This window comes from Equus asinus, chromosome 20 (genome assembly GCF_041296235.1).
Source record: "Equus asinus isolate D_3611 breed Donkey chromosome 20, EquAss-T2T_v2, whole genome shotgun sequence".
Lineage (NCBI taxonomy): Eukaryota > Metazoa > Chordata > Mammalia > Perissodactyla > Equidae > Equus > Equus asinus.
In genome coordinates this window covers 102,664,611-102,683,702 of record NC_091809.1, presented here as the reverse complement: position 1 = coordinate 102,683,702, position 19,092 = coordinate 102,664,611, and the positions used below count along the sequence as shown (strand labels likewise).

The 19,092-nt window shown below is 51.4% G+C and overlaps 1 protein-coding gene across 11 annotated transcripts in view; it reads right to left on the bottom strand.

Annotated features, from left to right (window-relative positions):
• Window positions 1-2,164: 2,164 nt before the first annotated feature.
• Window positions 2,165-19,092, bottom strand: part of NAV2 (neuron navigator 2) — a 706,055-nt gene continuing 689,127 nt past the window's right edge. For all 11 annotated transcript variants that reach the window (XM_070491341.1, XM_044752510.2, XM_070491340.1 and 8 more), the window contains 6 exons: window positions 18,195-18,349; window positions 17,909-17,980; window positions 15,988-16,184; window positions 14,921-15,039; window positions 8,428-8,631; window positions 2,165-5,697 (listed from right to left, as the gene is read on the bottom strand). In XM_070491341.1, coding sequence (XP_070347442.1) covers window positions 5,572-5,697; window positions 8,428-8,631; window positions 14,921-15,039; window positions 15,988-16,184; window positions 17,909-17,980; window positions 18,195-18,349 — 873 coding nt within the window. In that variant the 3' untranslated portion in view covers window positions 2,165-5,571. The remainder of the gene's footprint in view (window positions 5,698-8,427; window positions 8,632-14,920; window positions 15,040-15,987; window positions 16,185-17,908; window positions 17,981-18,194; window positions 18,350-19,092) is intronic.

The window sequence follows — 19,092 nt, the reverse complement described above, 5'->3', positions numbered from 1 at the left end:
AGTTTCAAATCATCTTGTCAATCCCGTAAAAACCATGTTGGGCTTTTTGAGTGGGATTACATCAAACCTATAGTCCATTTTGGATGAAGTGATATCCTTACAATATTGAGTCTTCTAATACATAAACAGAATACATCCATTTCTTTGGGTCTTCTCTAATTTCTCTCAATAATGTTTCATAGATTTCTGTGTAGAGGTTTTACACATCTTACATTGCATTTATTCCTAGGCATTTGATATTTTTGATGCTTTTAAATTGATATTTTTAAATCTTTTAAACTTTTGGCTGCATACGGATGTTGATTTTTGAGTACTGATTTCATATCCAGCAAATTTATTCAACTTATTTCTAATAACCTGTGAATTCTTTTGGATTCCCTAAGTACATTATGTTATCTGTGAATAAAGACAGTCTAATTTCTTCCTTCCCCATCCTCATGAGTTAGGTCTCTTCTCTGCACTAAAGTCTCTACTATGATGCTAAGTGGTGACAGGAGGCATCTTTGTCTTCTAATCTGAAAGGGAAAATATTCAAGATTTTACCATTAAATATGATGCTTTCCATAGTTCTTGCTTTAAATATTCCTTGTAAATATCTAAGATGTGTTGATTGCAGTGCTGTAAGAAATCCCGAGGCAGATGGCCCAGGTAGGCCACACCTGGACTCCTCAAACACACAAACCAAGAGAAAATGTTTGTTGCGTTAGGCTGCTAGATTTGGGGGGTAGTTTGTTACACAGCAGCAAATAACTAATACAGAAGGGATGTGTGATCCTCCCCTCAAAGTCCATCCTAGGGTCCCTGTAGCATCAAGTGACAGAAGGATGTGGGCTTTAGAACCAGATAAAGTGCAACTCCATTTCTACTTTACAGTAAGTTACTCACTGCTCAGGCTCCATGTTCTCCCTGTAAGATGGAGATGATCATGCCCACCTCTGAGAAGTGCTGTGATCAGGACAAAGTGAAATTCCTGGTACAGTGTCTGGCACCTAGTAAGTACTTAAATGCACAGCTCCCTGCCTTCCTCCCTTCTTTTAAAAAGTCAGAGGCAGTCCCGTGGCCGAGTGGTTAAGTTCATGTGCTCTGATTCAGTGGCCTGGGGTTCACCAGTTCGGATCCTGGGCATGGACCTACACACCGCTTATCAGCCATGCTGTGGTGGTGTCCCACATAGAACTAGAATGACCTACAACTAGGATTTACAACTATGTACTGGGGCTTTGGGGAGGGAAAAAAAAAGAGGAAGATTGGCAACAGATGTTGGCTCAGGGCCAATCTTCCTCACCACCCCCCCCCCCAGCATAAATAAAAAAATAAACATTTAAAATAAAAAGCCACCTAGCCCATCATGCCCTTTACCCATGCTGGTCATATTTCCTAGATAACATCAGCATACTCTGTATAGCAAGGGGGTAGAATATGTGACGTGAGTTGTCAAAACATTTGGACTATCTCCTCTTCGTTTGTTGACAGGCGTTAAAAACTGCCTGTGCTATGCATCGGGATGCCTCATCTCCCCGGGCTGGGCCACTGTTGTGCACCACAATAAGCTGGACACTTCATGTCACTCCACCTCCCTCACCTCTTCTAGGATCCTTGTCAAGTTGTTTTCTCTGAGCCTGTTTTTTTCACTTGTGAAATGGGAGTAAGAATACTTACCTCCTCAGGGTCATTTGCAGATTATACTGGAGCATTTGGGAAAGCATGTGGCAATTGGTATGTACTCAATAGGTTAAAAAAAAAATCTTCCTTATGCCAAGAGGTTGACAAGGGTGCCGGCCGGATGCTGACACGGCTTGCTACTCTGTGTGGTCTTGGGCCCAGAGCACTGGCATCGGCAGGGAGCCTGTTACAAACTGAGAGTGTCAGGCCCTGCCCTGGACCTGCTAAATCAGAATCTGCACTTCCACAAGATCCTCAGTGATTCCTACAGTTCGAGAGGAGCCTGGAGTTCTGCGTTTCTAACAAGCTCCACGTGAGCAGCAATAACTTAGATGAGAAACAGAAGAGGTGGGATGTTGGTGACATAGTGGCAATGACGGGTTTGCAAATGTTTTGCATTCTCCCTAGGTTTGCTGCATCCAAATAAGAATGACTTCCTCTTGGCATGAAATGGAACTCCAACGGGGACTTGCTCCAGCACAGAAAAGCCAAACCGCCAATCTGAATAAATAAGCATAAATTTTATTGAATCATGAATAATTTAAGACTGGTACAATCATCAGCTTTATTCTCTATGACGTGGGGCATGATCTCCAGCAGATCGTTGGCAAATCCAAAAACCTCAGGACAAATGAAAATTAAATAGGGAAGGAGGGTGGGAGGGAGGAAGAAGGAGGGGGAGGGGAGGAAGGCGGGGGGGGGTGGGGAGGTGGGGGAGGGAGGAAGGTAGGGAGGGGGGCGGAAGGCAGAAGGTGGTGGGGGGAGGGCCAAAGGCAGGGAGGGAAGATGGAAACATACCGTACACAAAATACTCAATTCCTAGTTTTCTCTTTAAAAATGGCTAGAAAAAATTCATCAAAATGCAGCACTTTAATCAATTATTTACAATTTCTATGTTACAATGAAAAAATGTACATCTTATAGAACATATTTCATAAACTGCTCCACTGGAAACAACTAGCTCAAAACAGCAAACCTTCCATTTAGTATCCACAAAGTCAGATTATTTTTTTCTTTTGAAGTAGATTCGCCACGATCAAATTTGAATACACAGAATTTTGAAATTTAAGCATCAACAGTAAAATAAAAAACATCCCCAAGATACCACAAAGGTCTAGGCAAATCTTGTTCTTGTTCCTGTCCCACCCCTACCCCCCCCACCCTTAAATTAAACGGTACCCCCATCTCATTTATGGCCCGTATAATTCTTGGCAGTTTGGGAAGAAAACTTTTGGCTTCCATTGGTAACTCAACATAAATGTTGCATAGAATTTCATATATTTCAAAATTAGCCTAAATGTAAAAAAAGGCAAAATGGAAGCATTTCGGACAGAGCCCTAAATGAGTAGAAAGTCACTTTGTCAAAGGTGAGTGACACTGAAGTAGAAGAGGACCAAAATAAGAAATGTGCATGTCAGACAACCCTGCTTCCCGAAACTGTAGGAAGGACACCGAGCTGTGAATCGTACAAGGGTTACACTACTTAAAGTCACCGGTCGCCAGTCGGGCAGCACCAGGGACAGAGGTCTCGGTTCTGCCCTGGACCCAGTGGGAGGGAAGTCTGTGGGAGAGGGGAGAAGAGAAAGTGAAGAGAGGGTGTCGTAAAAAAAAAGTTGTGAACAATACTGCAGGTGTCTACTCACCAGGTGGCTGGGAAAACTGCCCAAGAGGAGAAGTCAATTTTACCTCCTCCCAAATTCACAGTATAAGCGTGTAAGGTCATCGCTGGGAGATAAATTGAGAAGGACCACTCTTCAGGTTTACCAGAAGGCTCAGGGTGTGGCCTGTGGTCACAGGCTAAATATATGGATCAAAAACGTTATGAAAAACAGAACAGAACAAGCCACACTCACACACCCAGATGACTAAGGAAGGCTCGGCAGGGGGTTGAGTCCACTGAGATTAAAGCAGAGACAGGACGAGAGGTTTTCCATTCCCCAGCTAGTGGGACACATTCCCCTTTTCCTTTCCAGGAAGAAAACGGTGTCATCCAACGTAATGTGAGCAGTTTCAGGTCAAGCTTTTGTGGGAAGAAAGTAAGAAAAAAATGCAGAGAGATGGATCTTCAGAAATAGAAATGTAAAAGATGCAATAAAAACCCTGATCGTTAACAGAGACACCCCCACTGGGGTCCAATAAAGATTCTCTTTATAAGACAGAAACAAACAACTCAAAGATTTACCACACCCTGTAAAGAAAATAACCAGCATGTTGAAGACACACACGAGCAGGCATGTCTCAGCAATGTTACATAGACTTGTAGGAACTTCTGCCTTTTCCTGCACAAGACAGATCGTTGTCCAGTCAGGGTGTTAGCTGCAGGCTGATAAGAACCTAAAAAATGGATCTTTTTTTTCTTTTTCCCATAGTCACGCATCCACACAAACGAGTCTACTGGATGAGAAAAGTCACAGCGACTTGAGTTCTTCTAAGGAGTAGATGACTTCTTAGCCCTGTTTGCTCTGAGGGGGAAACAAAAAAACAGACCCCAGGCAGGCACGACACTCATAAATGGACACGGTTAGTACAAAACCAGTAAGGCATCGCTTTGGGAAGGTCAGCACCAAAGAGGTCAGGCAAGGCTCGTCCGGACAGAGGCCAGGGCTGGGGCTTCTGGAAGGGAGCGGCCGCCCCCCCGTGTTGAATTGCGTCCCGTTGGTTCTGAGGAAAGTGCAAATGTTTCACGAGGTGACCTCCCCACCCCGGCTGAGGTTGGGGCTGGCGCTCGAGGTGTCGACGCACGTTCTGAAGCCTCGAGGACGAGAAGGAAAGGCAAGGTGGGCTTACCCGCGTGTTGGGGATGGGGTCCTGGTCCACGTTACGGACGCAACCACCCCCTACCCCAGGGGGAGGAGGTGAGCGTGCAGAACTGTGAGGATGGACAACTGAAAATCCAAACTCAGCAGGACCAAACCAAAACTCAACTCCTGTGGTTCTCACTTTCACCAAAGGATCGATTCCGACCGAGAGGGGAAGGAGAAGGATCTTCAAAATCAAACAGTCCGAAAGGGAGAAACTCAACCTCATTTTCAAAGGGGTGATCAGTTCTCCAGAGCAGACCAATTCTCACGGCACACAGTGTTGTCAGAAAGGAAACCTGATTCACTTGTCTCTAAGAAGGAAACAGACACAGGCTATTCTGCATGGCAGCCACATCCGCTCGCACACATTCGCACGACCCCACACTAACTCTCGTGGGTTCATCGGAGGCTGACGGATCTGAAAGGTGTGGTTGGACTGGAACAGGCAAAATACCTCTCGGGCAAGGAGAGCACCATTTAAAAACAGAACAGAGAGCACGATTTACTTTTTCCTAAGGTTTCCCTGCACTGTAGCTCTGTGGTTTGTTGAGTGACAAAAGCAAGTGTCCTAGCTAGCACCAGTTCAGTCTGTGGCTGGCTGGGTGGACAGGCGGGTTGGCGTGGAAGTGGGCGTGCTGGCGGCAGAGCTGGTCTGGAGGGTCTGTGCTGAGGGGAAGCCATGCTGTCTACGTTTCCACCTGCGCTCCAGCCCCTTCTGTCTCTGGGCAGCTCATGGCAGGATACTTCTTGGTTCCAAGTTTCAGGTGGGGTCTTTTTTTTTTAATTCTTTTCGTTTCAGTGGTGATGATCCTTTCCCGAGAAGTATCTTCAGTGTCTTAGGGAGGTCACAGCAACAAGGCAAAACAACAACGAAAACAAAACAGACCATAGTGCAGTTCTCACTGTGGAAGGACGTGGTCCAGAGCGGCTGGCCCGGGATGCTGCACCTAGGTCAAGGCTGCAGGACGAGGGGTCTTGGGGTCCCTTGCAGCTTTCAGGCTGCGGCCGGGGGCTGGCTCAGGAGGGCATCTTCAGGATGGTGCAGAGGATCGAGGTGGAGCCGGGTGAGGAGGGGAGGAGGTGAGCCGGCTCCACGGCCGGGCCCCTGTCACAGCGTAGACTCCAGGGACGAGTCCAGGATGTCGTCGTGATGGCTGTTGCTGTTGGAGTCGCTGTCGTAGCTCTGGGGGCTGGAGTAGTTGGCTGCCTCCTGCAGCCTCATCAGCATGTTCATCTGGGGAAAGAGTGGACAGGATGAGCAGCGTTCAGTCCCGCCAGCCGCCCATCTCTGCCTCCTGGAGGCTCACCTGGGACTGTGGCCCTGCCATGGGGAAGTGGACCACAGCATGGACTCTGGGCCAGGCTTCCAGGGTTCAAATCCTGGCTCCACCACTTACTAGCTGCATGATTTTGGACAAGTTACTTAACCTTTTCGTGCCTCAGTTTCCTCACGGGTCACATGTGAGTGATAATCGTATTTTTGCTACATTCTGTGTGGATTGAGTCAATATATGCAGAGTGCTGAAAACAGCATAGAAAGTCCGCTACAAATATGGTATTTATTTTTATCTGGGAGGGGCACACCTTCCTCAAGCATGCCCTCAGCCTGGGTTAAGGTGCTAGGTGGGTGTCCCCGCTCCTGGAACCCACGCATCAGCACGGCTGACATCCGAAGCGCATGCTGCCCCTTCGATGAGCATCAAGCAAACCCAGCTCTGGCCAGAGGGCAGCCTGGAGCCCCTTGGCTCCAGCTCCTGTCAAACCTTCCCAGGGAGGGGAGGGACAGCACCAGCCACAAGCAGAGCCCCAGAGAGGCCTCGTGGATTCCAATTCAGGAACCTTTGGGCAAATTACCTAATCTATCTGAGCCGCCAGCTCTCCATCTACAGGATGGAGAGAGAACAGCAGCAGAGGGATGAAGAACATCTCTTAGGGATGAAGTAAGAACAGAATGACATGATGTGTATCAGGCCCTCAGAACAGGGCCGGGCACAGAGAAAGTGCTCAATAGAGGTGATCTGCTATCATCATCCTCATCATCTGATGTAATGAAAAGAGTCTGAAGATGGTGCCCTTGATTCTTCCCTGGTCTACGGTCCATTAGTCATTTTTTCAAAGTGGAGATGGGAAACTAAAAGCTACTTTTATTTTATTTATAACTTTAAGTTGTATAAGTATTTTATATTTTATCTGGTAAGTAAGCTAGGAAGATAGGGTCTTTCTGAGCTAAGGCTAAGACATGGTGCAGCTGGGTGTGAAATCCGGCTGTGCCCTGGCCAGCTGCCCCTCAGGATGCCCAGCAGAGTCTCCCTGCGGGAGCCGGACCACAGAGGCACCATCAGCGGCTGCCCATCTGCACAGCTGTACCTGGGGAAGAGGTGGGGCTGAAGTACAATGGAAAATCCTTGACAGCCAGGATTATTTATTCACTCATCAAACATTCCCAGTGTGCCCACACTACACAATCTGGAACAAAAACAAGTAGGTCCTGTCCTCTTGGAGCTCTCAGTCCCATGATGGGGACAGACTAGCAAACGAGAGAGCTTACAACAGAGACCTGTGGCCCTGGCCTGAGAGAAGGGGACTCAGGAGAAACACCAAATAGCTAACTTGGTAAGTAGGGTTTGTGGGGCTGGCACAGCTCGCTTCTTTCTGGGGGCCTGGGGTTGGAAGGAGAATCCTATGTAACTGTTCCGAGAACCCCAGGTCTTATCTAAACACCTTCTGTGTTTATTGAGTGACTCAAATATTCCTGGTTAAGAAGAGAGTGTCTGGGGATGAGCTGGCCATTCCTCCTCTGGATATCCTAAATTCTATTTTGATGTAAGTTAAGACCTCATGAGCCTGCACCCCATGACTTTGGCTTTTAGCCACGGTTAGTGTTAGAAATGGCTTTTTACAGTTTAATCCTTTCCTCTGTAAAACTGCTGCTGTAGACACTGCAAATCAGGTTGTGCAGAGGAACACAAACAACAAATGCATTTAAAAATAGCTTCTGTTCAAAAAGCCCCAACAGGACCCAGCTCCAGCACACCAGCCAGGAGGATGGCAGACAGCCCAGAGCACCTATTATTATTATTTTTCATCTAGCAAATCAATGAGTCACTAGGGCTAGGACAGCAAATCAGTTGTCAGTTAATCCTGCTGCATCTCTTATGAAGATGTTCTTTCATTAGGTAATGCAAGTAATATTCTCTGCTGTGTTTTTCCTTTTGCTTTAGTTGCCAAGGGAGCTCAGGCCTAAACTTAAGGCACGATAATGGTCCATTAACCACGGGAGGTTCTGGTCTACGTGCTTCCGCCCTCTCTTACAGGGCCGTGATTGATTAGGTCTACTTTTGCGGTATGACTATGAACGGGCCTCATGTTGGCAGTTCTATGACTGCAGTGTTAGCGTCACTGGCCCAGGTCCCCCTGAAAGGGCCTTTGCTGCTTTAGCAACAGTGGAGTGACCAGGAAGCTCAGGCAGCATGAGAGACTCATCTTGCTGGCCGTGGGACCCACGTTCAGGTCGCCCTGGCCTCCGTGAGTCCCTCGTGCTCTCGAGCCTCCCCGGCCTGTGCCCTGGTCATTTGGCATGGGTGTCTGCTCCTTAGCAAGCTCTGTCTCTGCTCTGTTGCTAGTGGAGAGCTCAGTGGACCAGGAGAGCACCTGATCAAGGTGGCACCCAGATCAGAGGGCAAAGAGGGGTGTAGGGACAATAGGTGTGGGGACATATAGGGGAAAAAATAAAACTCCTAACCTTTCCCTTATACTATGACAAATTTCAGAGGGTTTAAAGGCTTTAGTGAAAAACTAGAACCATGGGAGAATATATTGGTAAAAAAGTCCCCAAGCATGTGATGGGTCCAGCCTTCCAAAGCAAGGCCAGGGCTCAGTCACCTCCCTATTTCCAGCGTGCCTTGCATCACTATACAGTAGGCGCTTAATGAATGCTGAACTGCTCTGGGAGCTGAGAACTCACCAGCGGGTCTCCTTCAGCATCGCTGGGGGGCATCTGCTTGCTCGTTGACCCTTCCCGAGGCATGGAGTAGCCATCAAAGCCGACATCCTCAGGCCGGAGCTGCAGCAGGGGAGGCCACTCGTGCTGCTGTGGGCTGGCTGCCCAAGGGTAGGTGTCCATCACCCACTTGGCGGGATCCTCCCAGGGGGCCCGCCTCCCATAGAGCTGAAAACAGGAAGAGCAAGAATACTCAGAAAGTGGGCTGAGACCTCTACTGCAGCCCTGATTTTGCAGCCTTCTGAAAAACTCCCCAAACCCAGCATTACGAGTCCCCCGACAGAGTCATTTCACTTCCAGAACCCCATGCTGGGAAAGAAGTCATCCAAGGCACACACAGCCTGATGTGCCAAGACGGAGGGCAGCATGAGCTGAGGGTCAGGACTCCGGCTCTGGAGTCAGGCTGACCTGGGTTCCCACCTCAGCTCTGCCACTGACTCACTGTGTCACCCTGAACTCTGAGCCTTGCTGATCCAGCTCGACACACAACCCCTGATTTGAAGCATTTGCCAGTTCCTGCGGTGTAACTACTCCCACCAGGGCCGATTGGAAACTATCCCCATGACGTCACGGATGCCGAGTTGGGAAGAGGTGCTGACTATCAGCTCACATGAGCGGACTCTAGTATCCCACCTGGTGCTCCCGCCCACAGCACACAGATCGGGTGCTGGGCATCACGAATGGTCCTAGTCCCACAAAACCCCATTTCTTGACGCGGGTCTGACTCTCAGAGCCCCGCTCTAGAAGCACTGGTTACTTAAGACGGCAAATTGTTACCAGAGGTTACATGTGGGAAGTAGAATTATAAGTACTTCTCCTCCCTCACGTATTTCTCAAAATTGCCCTTAATAAGTAATTTGCTCTTAAAACAGAAAACTATTTTATCACTTAATTTGATAAGACCAGTGCCAGGCCTCCAAGCTCCTTTTCTTAAGCCTTAAATATCTAATGATAAAATGATTTTAGTGAATCTTACTGGCAAGTTCTAGAAATACGCACGTTCTTTAAAGAATGAAAACCCAGGCTGCCCCACTCCCCATGGCGAGGCTCTGTGCATTACGTGGCGGGGCACAGTCTCTCTCTCTTTCCCCTCTAACGCCGCCACTGCTGCCACACCTGACAGCTCACTGTGCGCCGGGGATGTGAGAAGCAGTGATTCCGAGAAGCATTGCTCCCCGAGTTTCCCAGACGAGGAGACAGGCGCAGGGACGAGATGAGGCAGAACTGGAATCCCATACCCCGCTGGGGTCCGAGCATGTGTGGTGGGAAGTGCTCACAGCCAGGCCAAGACATGACCCAAGGGCAGTGCCGGCTGTGGCTCTGGGAGGCACCCCCTCCACCGGGGACCACGGGGTACCAAGACCAAAAGCTCCTGAACCACAGTGGCTGCAGGGGGCTTCTACAGTAAAATGACATCTGGCCCACCGTCTGTCTGTCTGTCAGCTCCCTCTGCCCTCCTGGGACTCCTGCAGCTGAGCAGGGAGTGAGGGCAAGATGCTGACGTAGAACAGGGCTGAGCAACAACTGATGAAACCACGTCTTTCCAAGTCACAGGCTGCCTCAGCTCAAAGGAACTGGGGTCACCTATCCCAGCCCTTTCATCTACCAGATGGGAAAGTTAGGACCTAAAGAGAAGAGCCAGTGGGAAAAGAGCTGGATTCGAACTAGAATGAGAGCAGAGCTGGATTCACACTAGGACCCCAATTTCCTTGTCTGACCTTTCCTCTCTCCCCCTCCTGAGTCTGCTCTGAATCACCTGGTACCAGCAAGAGCCACAGGACTCAGCCGGAACTGGAGCAGGGTGACGCAGACCAGGCTGCCCTCCAGACGAGGACACGTCAACCCAGGCTGGCTTTGCTGCCCCCTCCAGCGGTCTCATGACTGCCTAAGCTACATAGACTTTCATCAGGGAAGCTGCCCCCCTGCCCACTCTGCAGATGGGCCCACCCATCTCCCTCCACTGAGGCTGCCTCCCCTCCACTCAAGATGTACACAGCCTCCCATGACCTCATCGCTTTTTCAGACACCAGCACCCCTCCCGTCTAGCGCTCTGCCTCTGTCTGTTACTAAATCTTCCCCAACCTGGGGCGGCGGTGAGTCTCAGGTCGGAGAATGCAGTCTGGCATTCTGAAGGCATGTCACAGTCTGAGCAGGAAGGGATCATGTGTAGGTGCGTGCCAGGGAGGAGGGGAACACAAGCATGTGGGGACACTTAGAACTGAAGAGGCCTGTTCCAGATTAGAAACATTCCTGCAACTTTGAGAAGCTTCTCCCTCCAAGGGAATTCCTGACGGAATGGAGCTGCCTATCCCAAGCCAGACCTCATGCATGTGAGGCTGAACTGAGCCCTCATTTCTGACAGCTACTGCTTCTGTCTCCATCCTCCACCTGGAGGAGGGGATGCTCAGGGCTGCAGAATAACCGAGGCTGGAACTCAGAGCTCATCAAGTCCTTGGAGAGAAGCTGGCCCAGGGGTTTCCAGATATTTGCTCTTCTCTCCAGACCCCACCACTGAGTAGTTTGAGGAACTTTGGGGCTCCACAGAAGCCAGCTTGATAAAACAGGCTTCTAGTCGAAACTTCAGACTACAGATGGGGAACCTGAGGCCTAGGGAGGGAAGACTCGCCCAGGGTCTCAGAGTAGGTGGGGTGATCTGTCCACCAGGGGGACAGGAGCCTTCTGAGTTCCGCTGCAGACTTGAGACACTTTGGCAACTGTTTACAACGGCAACTCCGAGGGGAACAGGCCTGGGGACTGAGTCATAAGACAAACGTACACCAGGCACATGCCAACATCACCTGCGAGAACAGAAAGTACTTTTACCAGCCTCCTGCTTGCTGCCGGACACGTTCAAGTGCAGGTGACGAGAGGCTGGGTAAGGACTGTGGTGAGCAAAGGAAACATCACAAAGCTCTCTGGCCCCACTGCAGAGCCGTGAGGCAGCTCTGGGCAGGTGGGCAGGTGGGCAGGCGGGCAGGCAGGCAGGCAGCCAGCCAGCCAGTCAGCCAGGAGGAGCCTGGTATGACCACTGGATCAGGAACACGGGGCCAAGACACTGGAAACCAAAACCTGGGCCACTGTGAGGCTTCAGACTCTGCAGGATGCACATGTATGTCACACATGGAGGCATCAAGGTCCTTATATACACACATACCCCCTCTAATCTTACTGGGAAGACTCAAAACTTGCAAAGGTATCTGGTAGCCACTAGGGGGCAATGCCACGCTTCCTTAAGGCAAGGATGCACCTCTGAGGGCTGATGGCAGCAGGGTCTGTGTGTTGCCCACCCCCACAGGCAGCCCCATCAGAGCCCATTCTGCGGGCTCCGCCTCTTCTCAGCTTAGAACCTTGGCCAAGGGCTTGCCTGCTCTGAACCGCAGGGTGCTCCCCTCATGGCCACACCACTCACCTCACGGGGTCAGGCAAGGAGTAAATGACCCTGCACAGGGCCCAGCACACAGTAGTCATGGACTCAAAGTAAGAGGAAGGAGAGCAGAGGATCTTAAATACAGGAATCATCTTGTCAACTGAAATCCTATGTAGAAGTCCACTATATGAAAGACAAGTGTTGGTTCCCTGAGCCACCTGAGGCTTCTGGGTGGAGACATGGGGTCCTCAGGACAACCTGAGATTCACAGAAGTAACTGAGGAGTCAGCTAGACCCGGGCACCGACGCCAGCTCATCACACGCCGCTGAGTGAACCTGGAAGGGGTCAAACCTCCCGTGAGCCTTGGTCCCTTCGTCCACCAGGTGCACACCAAGCTATCAGAACTGAACGCAACAATGTGTGTCAGGCCCCCCGCACGGCGCTGGTGAGGAGTAGGCCCCCAATAAAAGTCAGCAAACTTCCCTTCAAAACCAGAGGCACGAAGTACACACCAGCTTTCCTCATGAATCAGCAGATTCTCTGGGGCCTCCTGGTCTCATCAGGACGATGAGGTCACAGATTTGAGACTGGGGGGCTCACTTTTAAGCAACCTGGTAAAATGCTAACTCTGGCTGCCTCCCCTGGCGGCTCCCACGCTCTTGAAAAATTAGCCTTAAAAGACCTGGCAGCACCAGGAAGCAAGGCCTGTTCCTGCCTCACACGGAACTGGTACGTCTCATGAGACTGGGGCACGTCCCTGTCCCCTGCCCCAGAGGGGCTATTCCACAGCCATCCTCAAGTCTTTTCAAACTGTGGCCTTGCTCTTGTGGGAAAGAAGTTCCTTCACAATGAACTCCATCAGCAACCTCTCCAGGACGTGAAGCGGGGTTCAGACCCCCTTTCAGAGCCATGCCCACAGGCCTTTGTGAAGTTTAGGATGCCAGCGCTGTCCATCCTTGGTGAGGACCCATGCGCCTGCTGACGTGTAGTTTGAGGCTGGAGCACAGACAGTCTCCCCCTCCCCAGAGTGCCTCCTTGGGCAGGGGAAACCCTTATTCAAAGGAGCCCGTGAGTCCTTCCACGCATACTCTCCTGTTCCTCCCTGTCCTTCACCAGAAGATATATTTGGAGCAAAGAAGCACGTGGGTGACCGCAGAGGCAAGGCAGAATGATGAGGAAACAGTGCGCCTCTTCCACCTGCAATTCCTTCGGCTGCTTTTGAGCAGCATGGGTTTCCCTGGGGTGCTGGGCATTCCACAGTCCTGGGAAGCCACTGATGGAGAACAGAGGGGCGCAGCTTCTGCAAGGAAACAGACTGCAACAATCCAGCAGGGAGAGATGCTACCAGTGGCCTGAGAAAATAGGAACGACTGGGTGGCTGTTGGGGTTTGCGGTACTAAGAAATCCATTTGCTAAAAGACTAAATTATGGTCAATTTACCCAGGCGAGGAAATTCATCTACTGAGGGAGATTCCACTGCTGAGATCTGAAACCTTTCTGAGTTTTTTTTTCTGAAAGCCACATTCACTAGAGAGAATGGAAATGCTCCCATCAATTAATGATCTTCAGACACTGCCAACTAATGATTTGGGGCTGGTCAAGGGACTGCCTCATTTCTTGCTACGCTCTGCCCTCACAATACACTTATGTTTCCACATGGTGGCTTGAATTTGCAGCCTACATGCTCCAGTTCAATGAAACACCAGTTGTAAGAGGTACAACACCTTCCTTGTCGAGTCCTTGGTCCGACCGCCTCTGCAGACCATCAGTGCTGCAACATGGTACAAAGCAGCCAAGTATTCACCAGGCTCAGCCAAATGGACAGAAATGACAAACACCGACCAAAGCCATTAATGGGCACTATCACACATGTACACATGGGCGTGCCCTCTCCCACCCTCCACAGGCCTACAACAGCATCTCGCGTCTTCCCTTGCGCGGGACCAAGGAGACAAAGAAGCTCTCGGACAGCTGGCTGCTAGACCGGCTCCTGGATGTTCAACCGTGCACAATGTCTGCTGATCAGTGTGGGTGCTGGGAGTCCACGCACTGCTCAGGCTGCTCCAGGCTCAACAGTAAAACCGTGGCAAGACCCTATTTACCGCTAAGCCCCTGGCTTGGTTACTCTGGGCTGGATGAGAAGGGAAGAGTTGTACTTTCCAGCTGCTGCGCGGCAGGAGGGACCTAAGCCTCAGGGGCCCCAGGATCACCTGTGAGGGGCCTGGTGGCAGGTGGTGAGTGCCACAGCCCCAGGGCTCAGACTTGGAAGTGGAGCCAGAGGCTGGACTCACATCCCAGATGCCTCAAGATTCACTTTTATGACCTTGGGCAATTCATATATTCTCTTTGAGCCTCAATTTTCCTCTTTTGAAAGACAGAGACAAAAAAAAAAAGTCTCTGTCCAGGTGCCAGGACTGAGGTAAGGCTTGAACCAAATAGCAGACATGAGAATATTTTGCAAACTGTGAAGTGATCCGCCCCAGTACACTTCCATTTCTTATGCGCTCACTATGCCGAGCACTTCTGATTATGTTTAACCCTTGCAACAACTCTGTGGCAGAGTATTATTACTAATCCCTTCTACCAATGAGGGCACTTTGGCACAGACAGGCTAAATGACTTGTCTGGGGTCACACAGCCAACAGTGGTCAAGCCAGGATTTGCAGCCAACCATGTCCTACACTGTGCTAGAGTGATGGCCTCACAGGTGAGAGGCTGTCACCCCATTTCAGGCAGATTTCTGAAGGAGGAGATAAAGACAACTCATCTGGTCACCAAAACAGTCCTCCCAACATTTTGTTTTTTTTGAGGAAGATTAGCCTTGAGCTAACATCCACCACCAACCCTCCTCTTTTTGCTGAGGAAGATTAGCCCTGAACTAACATCTGCGCCCATCTTCCTCTGTTCTATATGTGGGACGCCTGCCACAGCATGGCTTGCTGAGCAGTGCGTACGTCCGTGCCCGGGATCTGAACCAGCAAACCCTGGGCTGCCAAAGCAAGAGGATGTGAGCTTAACTGCTGTGCTACCAGGCCAGCCCCAACCATCCCCCCAACTTTGAGGAGGCCAGTGGTCAGTGTGCTCCTCACCTGGAGTCCTTCTCTGACGGCTTCCAGGAGATAGGGGATGATGGAGTAGTTCCACAAGTCAGTGAACCACACCCTGGAGCCATCCACGTCGATGGGGCACGACAGGAAGAGCCGGGGGCCTGGGGACCACAGTGAAAATCAGTCAGACCCGAAATGGGGGGTCAGGAGAAGCCAGTCTGCATCCCTCACAGCAGGGCCCCTGGATTTTCTAAGCAACAGGAGGAATACCAGCTGCGAGTGGAGGACACAGACCAGGATGCCCGGGCTACCTAACACCACCCGGGACGTCTCTCCTCCAGGAAATCACCCAAAAGAGAGGAGAGGCTTTATGGAGAAAGGGGCTCGTTGCAGTATCATGAATCCTGGAAACGGAAGCACGCTCAATGTCGGAAAGAACAGAGATGGTTAAGGAAATGATGATTTGATTACCTTGCAGCCTTTAAAAAGAATTATAAAAAACAAGCATCCACACAGAATGCTCACGAGACAACGCGAGATTAGAAAGAACAGCACATCCTGTGTGCACACCATGACTGAACTCATAAAACATGTATGTGCGTCTGCACAAGGACAGGAACAGAAGCTCAAACTAAAATGAGGACGCCAGGAGGGTGGGGTGATCAGTGACCCATTTTCCTCTGAACCCAAAGCTTCAGGCATGTTGATCAGATTTTATTTTGAAAGCAGAGCCAATCTGGCAGAGTTGTTTTCACCTGGGAGAGCCTTGGGATGGGGGCTCCTCACTGAGCTGGCAGTTTCTGCATCAGCCCGGGCCAGCCACATCTCTCTGCTGCTGACCAGCACCAGTGCACCCGGCAGGGGAGAAGGGCAGAGACACAGCCCCGGAACTGAGTGACTGGCGGTCTGGGGCCTCTCTCGGGCCATCCCCCTGACCCCTTCTCTATCCGTATGGACAGTGCAGCAACCAGTTGACTTGTGCCTGCAAAGTGCTATCCTGGTCAGGACCCCGAGGAGAGTGATCCGAGGAGGCCAGAGCTCCGGGAGCAGCATCCCCCCCTGCTTCCCGCCCCACCTGCCTGCCAGCTGCCACCTGGCCTCCCACCTACCTATGGTGACGTCCGAGGAGCTGTGTGCCTCCAGGAAGCGGTTGAGGTGATGCCAGACCTTGGGAATCCAGTCGATGATTTTTACCAGCTCCACATTGCGCACCCGCCCACTGATCTCTGTTTCCATGAGCTTCCGCCTCAGGAACCGGCCAAGGAAACCCTTCACAGGCTCCGTGTGGTTGGCACAGAGCACCCACCTGGAGGAAGCCGGGAATGCTTTTCAACGATGATGACGGGGATGAAAATGGTGGGCAACCTCTCAAATCAAAGCAGACGGGAACTGGAAGGTATGTATGCTAATCCTAAAGCTGGACTCACCATGTGCCAACACTGTTCTGAACACTGCACAGACATTAACTCCTGATTCCTCATGGCAACCCTGTGACATAAATATGATCGCCACCCCCGTTTTACAGATAGAAGCACTGAGGCACAGACAGGTTATGTAACTTGTCCAAGATCAAACAGCCAGTTAACAGAAGAGCTTAGAACCAAGATAGTCCAGCTCCAGAGCCTGAGCTCTAACCACTGAGCTAACTGCCTCTTGTGCTTGCGTCAGGCCCTGTACTGGGCCACAGAGCTCTAACAAGAACTAAGACACAGTCCCTGGTCCCCAAGACCTCACAGTCTAGCGGAAGAAGCAGACCAGCAAGCAGAGAAATGAGACATGACAAAGCCTGGGCAGTTGGGGAAGGCTCCTCAGAGGAGGGGACGTCTGAGCTGAGACTAGAGGGGAGGGACGGAGCAGCCACATAAGGAAAGGCAGGAGCAGGGGCTGCGGGGGATGGAGGGTGGGTGGGTGCAGAGCAATTGGCAGCAATTGAGGAGGCAGGAGAAATAGCGTGGAGCGTTTGGGGAAACCGCCAGAGCGTCAGTGTAACCAGAGTTTAGACTTGACCTGCCAACCCAAGGAGCCTGGATTTCATTCTGGAGGCCACTGAAGGACTGGAAGCATGAAGGTGTTACAGTCATAGCTGAATTCTAGAATACTCACGCTGGCTGCCACCGGCACAGAGGATGGCCTGCACGCGGGCCAAGCTCCAGGCAGGCAGAGTGGTGAGAAAATGATTGCAGCAGTGTGCTGGGAGGTGATGTGGCAGTGAACAAGGACGAAGGAGGAGAAAGGAGGACTTGAGGGATATTCAGGAGAAGGCATGGACAAGGCTGGGACAGCATGCATGCAGAGATAGCGCGATGCAGCCTGCACGATCCCAGTGGCCTGGAGGAGTTGACATTTCCCTGATAATTACAATTCAGGTCCACTTTCAGTAGCTCTCCCTCAGAGGTGCCTGCAGAGTGGCCAGTGAAAATGACAGGGGATCCCACCCCAGGAAATGGCTTCTCACCCTCATCTAAGGGCCCAGGCGGGAGAGGAGGAGTGGAGGAGTCAGCCGGGAATCAGGGCAGAGCAAAGGGCATTTAGTGATGGCCAGGCAAGTGGCCACACAACTTAGCAAGACAGTGTTGCACAGTCTTTCCCACACCCAGCAGTGGGAGAGCCTCGGCCCCATGCTGGCGTGGAGGGCTCACAGCAGCTGGAGCGCAGAGGCCCGGAGAACCAGCCTCATGGGGAGGTTCATAAGCAAGAGCTTTCATGGCTGGGGTTCACTTGGAAGAGAGAAATGCGCCATTGGTGATGAGCAGGGCAGGCAAGCGAGCCTCCAGGCCCTGCCCAAAGCTGCCTCCTCGACACTGCCTCCCCAGGACTCAGAGACCTGGGTTCAAGTCTCAGCTCTGCCAGTGACTGGCTGTGTGACCTCACAAGAGTCACTTAATTCTCCCAGCCTCAGTCTCCCATTTGTAAGCTGAGAATGATACGTTTACCTACTTGAGGCTGTTGTGAGAATTAAATGAGCTAAGCTGGGAAAAAAGCTCAGCACAATGCCTGGGATATAACAGGCGCCAACAAGTGACCCCTCACCTGAAGTTGTGATGAAGCTGCAGGTTGGGAGTGGACGAGGTAGCCTGGTTCATCGTGCCGATGATGTACGGGCTGTGGGGAAATGAGGGAAGAGACACTGTGAGTCTCAGCTACGCTCGAGAAGAAGGCGCTCACAGACGCCCGGGGAGTCTGTGTGGCCGGGCAGACGCCGGCTGCCTGCCCCTGCTGATGCCGACCCCGCCATGGGTGTGCACAGCTCCCCATGCAGCACCGGTCCCAGAGCAGCCGTTCTCCCAGGGCCAGGGGGTCCAGAGTCTGCCTTTACCATTTGTGGTCCTTGCAGTTGAGCAGCCCATTGAAGACCTCGCCCAGGGAGCCGACGTGATGCAGGTTGTCCAGGATGATGACGAGGGGCACGTCCACAGCGTTGTTCTCGCTGGCGCACTGGTCGGCGAGGTTGGACAGGTACTGGCGCAATTCCTGTGGGGCCAAGGGAAGAACAAGCGAGTGAACGCACCCCGATGAAGATGAACATGCTGAGCCGCCAACGTAGGAGGAAAGGCCCTTCCGGAGGCCATGTGGGGAACACGTGCTGAGTGACCACCTGCTACAGGGCATCAGTTTGGGTCTCAGGAGATGTGAGGTGGGCAGGGGTCAGAAGGTCTGGGTCCTGCTTCCTGGCATTCACTGGATAATAGAAAACCTTCAGCCTGGGCAAGAGCACAGTAGGCACGGTTCTATATCCCTGCTGTGCCACTTCTCTACAAGTGTTGTCACTTTTCTTGATATTTCTTATTATGCCAACCTCCCAATAGGCTCCCTGGGCAGGCACCTTATACATCTCTGGACTTCCAGAGCATGTGCCTGAGAGCAGTTTACATGGCAGCTCGGGATGAATTAACATAGCAAAGGACCTCCCCCCACCAACACACACATACAAGCACAGCTGATGAGTGCTGGGCGGCAGAAAACCAATAGTACAAGGGAGAGAGGTCGACATGCACGGGGGGCCTTGCAGGGTCTGGTTGGAAGGGTAAGCTTTGAATTTAACTGTGAAGAACAGGTGGGGATTGGCTGGAGCTGGAGCCAGAATGCAGCCCAGGGTGGCTGGGTTATGGATGCGTGTCAGGAAAGGAAGAGGAAGAATAATGGTGCAATCGGGGACAGGCTGAAACGGTGAGTTAAGGGCTGGTCAGGGAACCCAGAATGACTGCCCGATGATC